This window comes from Pygoscelis adeliae, unplaced genomic scaffold (assembly GCF_000699105.1).
Source record: "Pygoscelis adeliae isolate BGI_AS28 unplaced genomic scaffold, ASM69910v1 Scaffold209, whole genome shotgun sequence".
NCBI lineage: Eukaryota > Metazoa > Chordata > Aves > Sphenisciformes > Spheniscidae > Pygoscelis > Pygoscelis adeliae.
Window position 1 is genome coordinate 3,257,147 of NW_008825538.1, and position 8,941 is coordinate 3,266,087.

At 47.5% G+C, this 8,941-nt stretch overlaps 1 protein-coding gene across 1 annotated transcript in view; it reads right to left on the reverse strand.

Annotated features, from left to right (window-relative positions):
* LOC103923527 (histamine H2 receptor-like) overlaps window positions 1–8,941 on the reverse strand; it is a 48,152-nt gene that overhangs the window by 5,270 nt on the left and 33,941 nt on the right. The window contains exon 5 of the mRNA XM_009331902.1: window positions 2,716–2,938. Within this exon, the coding sequence (XP_009330177.1) occupies window positions 2,716–2,938 (223 nt within the window). The remainder of the gene's footprint in view (window positions 1–2,715; window positions 2,939–8,941) is intronic.

Genomic DNA, 8,941 nt, shown 5'->3' on the forward strand with positions numbered 1-8,941 from the left:
CCAATTAGAGGGGATGCTATCAGTCTTACAGGTGGAAATTACAGCTGCCGAGACACCTACCTCTTTGCTACCGCTCCCTCCCATCACCCAGATTGCAAATACCACATCAGAAGGTGGGAGGCAGAAGTAACGAGGATGCTGGGTAACTGGAAATGCCCAAACTCCATTTAGAAGAAAAAGCAAAAATTGAAGACAGGTATTGCCAAGCACAAGCAGAACATGGAAACACCAGAGGAGTCATCAGGTGGACAACAGCCAAATTCGGAGAGGAAGCAGTGATAGAGATTATCAGCTGGAACTCACTCCAAAACAGGAATTGTTCAGTTTTGTCTTCTTTGAGCAAAGGGGGTGCTGCCATTCCTGGGTGAGATGGGGGTAATGGAGAAGGAGATCTCCTGGAGGGATGGTTGGAGTGGGTGGAAGAGCAGGTGATGCTGTGCAGTCCCAGAGAGGAGCCCTTGAGACACCTGGGCTGGACTGGGATGAAAACCCCTCATTTCTGGGCTTAACAAGAACATGGAAAGGAAAAGAAAAATAGCCCAGGGAAATGCCAGGTAGCAAACAAAGATTGTCGCTGTAGCAACAGCAGAAGGATTTGTGCTTTAGTTTTTTAGTGTACTCGGCACTGGTGAGGCCGCACAGGCTCGAATACTGTGTTCAGTTTTGGGCCCCTCACTACAAGAAGGACATTGAGGTGCTGGAGCGTGTCCAGAGAAGGACACAAGTCTGATGAGGAGCGGCTGAGGGAACTGGGGTTGTTTAGCCTGGAGAAAAGGAGGCTGAGGGGAGACCTCATCGCTCTCTACAACCACCTGAAAGGAGGCTGTAGCGAGGTGGGTGTTCTGGAAGCAGGACAGATGCATAATGGCCTCAAGTTGTGCCAGGGGAGGTTTAGATTGGACGTGAGGAAAAATGTCTTTACTGAAAGAGTGGTTAAACATTGGAACAGGCTGCCCAGGGAAGTGGTTGAGTCACCATCCCTGGAGGTATTTAAAAGATGTGTAGATGAGGTGCTTAGGGACATGGTTTAGTGGGCATGGTGGTGTTGGGTTCATGGTTGGACTCGATGATCTTGGAGGTCTCTTCCAACCTTAATGATTCTATGATTCTATGATAATACAAATCTCCCGGTTAAGTCACTACTCTCATTCCCACCGACTTTAATAGAGTAGGAGAGGTTAGATCACCATACAGCTAAGCTGCAATCCAAGCCCCCAGGGCAGGTATTTGTAGCACCAGGTGGAGGGGAGAGACAGGTGAATACAGATGGATGATTTCAGAACCTGAACTTAAAAATTCACTGAGCTTAGAATTGAAATTGGCAGTAATATTTTTTAAAGGGCATCATTAACTGCTTTTTTTTCACCTGACACTATAAACTTATAACGCCGCTTGTAATTGCTTGTTGGGAAAACATCTTTCGGTGCCAAAATCAAAAGTGTAGGCAGCCCTGTGAGAACTGAAGCACAGAACGTGAAAAGAGTCCAGCTTCTTCATATTGCTCCAAGAACACTAAACAGGCTGCAGCCCCCTGCTTTACACAAACCTACGGCCATTTTGCAGCACAAGACAGCCAGAGCCTACAAGTAAACTGCTTTCGGGATTTGTTTTACTATGTTTTAGCCAGGTAGTGAAGCTGCTGTAAATATAAACCTCAAGCAGGGACAACTGCCCTCTGAAGTGCCTCTTCCTCCATTAAATATAGGGGGAGCCTAAATTACCCTACTTATACTAAAATAAAATCCTTACATTTACACAGAGCGAGGGGAGATGGCCTTTGTCCCCATGTCAACACTGCCAGTTGTGGATGTGCGATGCAGTCAGGCAATAGAGGCAAAACAATTCCCCCAAGTGCAGCGAATCCCATTTGTTATCCCTCTGCAGACTGCAATTCTAGTCTGTTCATGCAGGCAAAAGATTTATTTTGCAAGGTCGCCAGCCTTCCCCATGAACTCCACCGGTGCGTTGTCTGAACCAGAAGGAACAATCAAAATTCTGTGTTTCACCGAGAATATGAAGAATAACGTCTCAGCAACAGCCTTTCAAGTTCAGTAATACGAAATCATCCATTTTCTTACACTAGTAAGGATCTTTTTTACTTCTCCCCTCCACTACCAGAAAACAAAAGATAAGGTTAAAGAAGGGTAAAATTGAAAGCACAGAATTTAACTCTACTGATTTCAATAGTCATTCTTGACTAAGAAAAATGAGAGAAAAATACACTTTGTGATTTGCTCTACCTTTGAAACACAAGCAGGATCCACGCAGTCATTGCACTTGATGCTGACACACCAGTGACAGTCCTCATCTCACATTCCCCAAACACTCAAAGCATGAAAAATCATCCAGCAACCACGTTGGCCCTGGGTGCAACACAGAGCTAGTCCTGGGAGAGAGGACTCATCGCACTGGGGCCACCTGAAAAGCTGGATGTCTAGTTCAGACCAGCAGCCAGGGTCCCTCTACAGCCAACGGGAAAAACACCCTTGGGAAGTCTCCTCCATTCTTTATAAGGGGAGCCATTATAAAGGGTAGGGAAATTGAGGCACAGGAGCACATACGATCACTGACCCACAGTTAAGCTCTTTGGAGAGCCCAGCCCTAAGCACGGCACGTGAACTTCTAGCCAGCCCTGCTCAAACAGCGGCTGCTGAGCTAGGAGCGATGACATTGCGTGCACACGCTGCCGTCTGATTCCTTACCAGCACTTCTTACCTAAAGGGCATGACCAGACAAGCTACAAGGAAATCTGCCATGGCTAAGGACATGATAAACATATAGGTGACGGTGCGCAGCCTCTTTTCCACCACCGGGCAGATGAAGACGACCGTATTTCCCAGGAGCGTGATCAAGTCAATGAGGGTTAGTATCAGCCCAATGACCACCTCCTGGAGGCCGATCCCGGCCCAGTTGCCACCTCCTTTCACAAAGGAGGAGGCTGCAGAGGAGAAATTAGAAAGCCAAGAGTCATTTTTGTCCATCAGCATCTTCCCACTGTTAAAATCTGAAAGAGAGGAAAGGGAAAAAAAAAAAAAAGGACTTTAATGCACATGACTTGTAGGTCTATGAAAGGAAGTACAGAAATAATGTCTGTATTTCATTTACTTCAAGAAAAAATCCACACACCCTGCTGTGTCTGTGCCATCACTGTCCCATGGTTATCAGTCCGTTAGAAGCATCTGAAATCCCGAGGGTGAGGATAAATACACAGCACTGGCTGAAGTCCTTCATGGCAATTAAAAGCCCTCCTGTGAACGAAAATGCATCATCAGGCGAAGCGTGATACAGAAAAAAAAAAAAGCACTGAGAGCAGAGAGAGGACAAGCAAGCAACCGAATCCAAAATTAAAGCAGCTCTGCTAAATCCCACTAAATAGCATGCCGTGTCCACAAAATACGGGGGTTGGAACTAGATGGTCTTTGAGGTCCCTTCCAAGCCAAAGCATTCTATGATTCTATGATTCTATATTCTCATTATCATCTTTGCCACCCGCAGACCAGGTGAGACTGCTTGCCCAGGCTGGCTGTTTTCGTAACCCCACTACTCAGTACATGCTCTGAGTTGTCCCGGTACTTTTTTAGGCTCTGAAGTGAAGAGCTTTTTACTACCATGGTGGGCAGCTCCATCCTACAGTCTGAACAGCCATGCAGAGCTGCCAGCAACCACACAGGGAGCTTAATGAAACATTCCAGGTCAGGTTGGACGGGGCTCTAAGCAACCTGATCTAGTTGAAGATGTCCCTGCCCACGGCAGGGGGGTTGGACTAGATGACCTTTAGAGGTCCCTTCCAACCCAAACACTTCTATGATTCTATAACACAAGTAAGCAAGTAGTTGAGGCATCTCAGGTGCAGCAGTGACCTCAGACACATGTCCCCTTCAGTGCCCAGCTGGCAGAGGATGCTCCCAACTCCGTAATGGGGGACTTTTCAGTCGAGGAAGTTCACGTGCTTGTGTCCACAGCTCAGCTCCCAGACTTTGACCAAGCGGTGTCACAGGTACCTGGGAAGGTGGGAATGATGCGCTGCAAAAATTCCAGCAGTTCAAAATTCACTGGTGTGGCTAATGGGAACACAAAGACAAAACTTGTGGGGAAAAGAAATTATAGAAATATGTCCAGACATCAAATTGTTATATTTGAATACCACCACTTCTCCCGTGACTGGGCTCTGCTTCCACAGTACCCTCAGGTCAATCCCACATCTCCAGGGCATCTCTACTGAGTGCAGTGTAGGAATGGGTCAGGATGAACATCCATGTAGTCCCATGTGCCTTATCTCACAGTGGCCAAACTTTGCCTTAGAAGGATCATAAGAATAAGGCAGCACGTAGCGAAATTTCCCCGATGTCTGTTTTTCCTTCCAGCAGCCTCTGATCCCGAATTACCTCTAAAGATGGTTTCAAGGACTTCTAAATCATGAAGTTGTCCTGCTTCCCCTTGGGCCCATGCAAACTTTTAGCATCCATGACCTCCTATAGCAACAACTTCCACAGCTCAGCTATGCACCGTGCAAACACCTCTTCTTGCTTGTTTTGAGCCTGTCACCAGCTAGTTTCATTTGGTGCCCTCTGGTCCTTGTATTGGAAGAGACATCACGCAAGCAATCCCCATCCACTCTCCCAATGCCACTGGTGGGCTCTTTAATCTCTGTCACACCCCTCAGCCCCCTCATCATCTCTTGGTCAGGCTGAGGAGCCTTCACCACTTGCTCATTCCTCGTACAGAAGCGATTGAGGACTCCTGGCCATCCCTCCCACTCCTCTGAGCTTCTGCGGTGGACCAAAACTGCAAACAATTTCCAAGAGGTAAATGCACTGTGGGTTTACGTAAGGGCATGATGATGTTCTCTGTTTTGTCCTGCTTCCCTTTCATAACAATCCCTAATGTGGTTTGCTGCTTTTGATTGGCACTTAGCACCGAGCTGACCTTTCCACAGAACTGCCTATCGCCGTCCAAAGATCTCGTTCCTGAGCAGTAACAGTCAGCTCAGAGCCCGCTGCTTTAGGTTGGAAAATAGGATGAAATGAGGAAATTAGGTTCTCTCCATCTTCCCCAAACTCCATCACTTCACAGTTGAATTTCTTCTTCCATTTTAATGCTCACTGAGCCTCACAAAAGCTTTTCTGCAATTCTTTAAGCCAGGCCTTATCCTTCATGCCCTGATTAAACTTTATTTCACCTGCAAATATCACCACTTCATGATTCACAATTTTTCCAGTTAGAGATTTCTTGAACCCCACGTATCCCAGCCCCTATCCCTGTAAAGAGCACTGCTGACCTCTCTTCCACACGGTAACTCACTGCCCGCTTCCCCCCTGCATTTCACCTTTCAGACAAGTATTTATTCACACACGGAACTTCCTTCTTAACTCAGGACTATTAAGTTTCTTTAAAAGCCCCCGCCATGAGGGACCATATTGAAAACCTTTCAGAAATCCAAGCAGACTACATCAACTAGGTGCCTCTCATCCACATACTTGCTGACTTCTTCCAAGCACTCCCATACGATTGTGAGGCTGGGCTGCCTTTTGTAAAAGCATTACTGACCTTTTCCTTGGATGTAATCACGTATTACACGCACCCACTCATCCTTCAAAATTCTCAGCTCCCGCCCCTGACTTCTATTTACTTGCTGGATTTAGTGGTTTCCTTTCTTTCAAGTTAAAAAATAAAAATCAAGAAATAACTAAAGCTGTCTAGAAAAAATTGAGAAGAAAAGCTTCTCCTCTGCCCCTCCTCACCGGAGCTGGGACTCGCTGACTGAGACCTGAAGCTCTCCTGCTCCTCCAGCGCTGAGAACAAGCAGGTTTGTTGGACATCAAGCTCTGTGGCAGGCCCCTGAGCAGGAGCTGCTAAAAGTCTACAGGGTGTCTTAAGCACATCAGTCTTAATGAAAATGTTCCTTGGACAACATTTCACATCCTGATAACACCCTATAAAAACAAAATAAAAAATCCTGTCTCCAGCTCTCACGTTATTGACAGGAAAGAGGATAAGCTGCACCATTCTTTCTAACAACCCCACTGAGGATGACATCAAACTGGATGAGCTCCTGCGGAACGGTTTGATTTCAATGCGACCACACTTCCTGGCAGAAAAATCGTTCAGCCCCTTCTCCTCCCTATGTGGTCCGCACAGACGGCACAGTGACGGCTGGCCGGCAAAACCACGTGGTGACAACCCGTGGCCGCACAGCCAGCCAAGCTGCAGAGCCTGCCACTGCAAGGTCCATTGCATGGTCCACATCCATCCTCCAGCTCATCTGGTCATCTGCCATCTCCCGTACCTGCTGGGAGATGCTGGCGTCCTCACACCTCCGGGGCCTCTGCAAGGTCTGGAAACAGTCGTCTGATTTCTGAGTTGACCCCTAACCAGTTTAAGCACGTGAACACCACCCAGTCAGCCCTACGTTCTCCCAGAAGAGCGGGCAGCATTAAGACAGGCTCCCAAGACGTGAACAGCAAAAAGCAGGTTTAATGAAAAAATCAGTGGTTTAAAAAAACAACGCCAGATTTTAAGGTTTAAAAAATCAGGTCTTAAGGTTTAAAAAATCTATGTCAAATATTTGGTCTATGGCCTTGAATAATCATAGATGGGAATGCCAGATTCGTTATTCGGGTTTTTCAGATGTAACACTGAAACAAGAAGGTTTAGAAGTCACGTCTTCCTTCTCCTGCAAACAATGACTGTGCTCACACGGTTGTTAAGTATTTATCAGTGTTAGTAAAACTCTAATTAAAGCAGATCATTACTTACACAACGTTTCTCTGGTACTGATCTGTGAACACACACTCCACTCTAGGGCACAGCTATTAGAGTTCATCTTTGCAAGCTCTCTATGCTACTCAAGTACCACCTTAGCCACCAGCCTGGGCTAAAAGGTCTTCTCAAGTGAAAAATTAACAGCAGGTTGCTTAATGCAGGATACATCTAGGAGCATGACACAACGATGCACAAATACAGGAGACAAATGTGCCCGCACCCACAAAACATTAAAGAAACACTCTCTTAGTCATACTATTTTTTCGTCAACACAAAGGCAGGCTGAGGGGCTGGAAATGAGACCCTCCTCATTTGACATCCATGATTTCTCTGACAACAAAAAGAAGGGGTGATGGATGCTTGAAACTTCAGGTTTGAACCCTGAAGTCTAATTCAGGCTGCAGATAACAGGGTCCTGCTGCTCCTGGCTTCTTTTCAAGGATCCCCAGGCAGAGAGTCCCTGGAAGCTCATCCACAGCCTGCGTCACAGCCAAGCACCCAAGCTTGATGTCTCTCATCTTTTTTGCCTCTGACTGGGCAGCCAGCAACTTATCTCTCGCTAAGAAGTGCTACTCCTGAACCATCTGGAGGATTGTTAATACAGGAAAGCGGGGGATGATACAATCTTAACATCTCTGTGGAAATCTTCGGGACAAAGCGGGATGTGCCATCCTTCCAAGGGATCTACTTCCACAACTGAAATATGGGAGCTTTTAAATTTTCCTGTGAGCTGCAGCAGCTCGTGCGGTTAGGCTGCTGATATAGCACAGTGTCTTTCTTTAACATCGGTCGTTCAGCCTTTCCTGTAAGGAGCCTTCTTAAACAAATGAGATAAATGTCCAGTTGTACCATGACGTGGGATCATCCCAGGTTTTCTGGGGATCTCAGATGCCTTAGGGTTTGCGTTGTCCTTATTCGGACATTGCAGTTTTGTTTCCCTTCAAAAACTGATGGGCTAGATTCTGATCTCAGGCTGCCTGAGAGAAGCAACTCCATCATTTCAGGAGTTTTCCTTTAATATACTGAAAGTTTGACCTAATATATTCAGCAGACAAATCCCAAGTAAAAGGTTAATTTCATCACTAAATGGTACGTTTTGATGGCAGGGGAGGAAAAAAAAGCTCTGCAATCTCAAGGCTGATTGCACTGTAAAATCTTATGGGAATTATGAAAATTGGAAATATATTTGCTGCCAGGCTCTGCTCCTCTGCCAAACTGAGTACGAATCAGCGTACGGCAGCATGCAACCGTACCTGCCCCAGGACCTCAGAACACATTTCCCTGCTACCCTCTGTCACGAGCCGAGACTGCAGTGGCTCAGTAATTTGTCGAAGAGTGCATTGCTCTGCAAGGCTGGTGTGCAGTGATAAAGGAGGAGGAACATCCCTGGGGATGCTTCCACCTGTAAAACATGCATTCAGGGAGGCCATGAAGCAAGAGAGCCTTTGCACTGATTTTCCTTCTCTGTCTTCCTCGATCCAACTTTCCCATTTGAAGGGCAGCATTTCTCAGGGCACGAACGGTTTCTTTCCACCCCCAAATCAGCACAGAACAACGCCTACAACCTCTCCGACAGCTAACCAGCCCCAGGTCTGGAAACCCAGCAGGGGCAACGGCGCGATCCTTACCTTCAAAACTGACCGTTGAACACAGCCAGCCAGCTTGAAGCAGCTCAGTGGTACCGCTCAGCCGGGTGCGTGGTGCTTTTCCCAGCAGCAGGGTACAAGGGACTGACACCGGCTCGCAGGACTCCCAGATCCCATCCCACGGCGCTGCTCCCAGCCGGACTGTGCACGACCGATGGTTTCTGCCCCAGCGCAGGATGTCGAACCCCCACCTACGAGACAGCACAGCGGTTTGCCCTTTGAGATCTCCCCCCCCCCCAAAAAGGCAAAACTCTTCTGCAGCAAAAGCAAGTCTATCGCAACCACTTCTCCGAGCGAGGAGAGACTGAAGCGCGATCGCAGCCGTAAAACTCAAGGCAAAGTTAAACCCACGCTGCAAACGCGGGGGTGCCCATCGGCGTTAGGGGAGTGACTGAGCTGGGGTGCCAAACCCCAACCCCCGGAAGGGGGCAAAACCCCCAACCCCTGGGTTGCAAAAAAGCCAACCCACAGGGTGTAAAACCCCAGCCCTGGGGTGCCAAATCCCACCCACCGGGCATCAAAAACCCCAATCC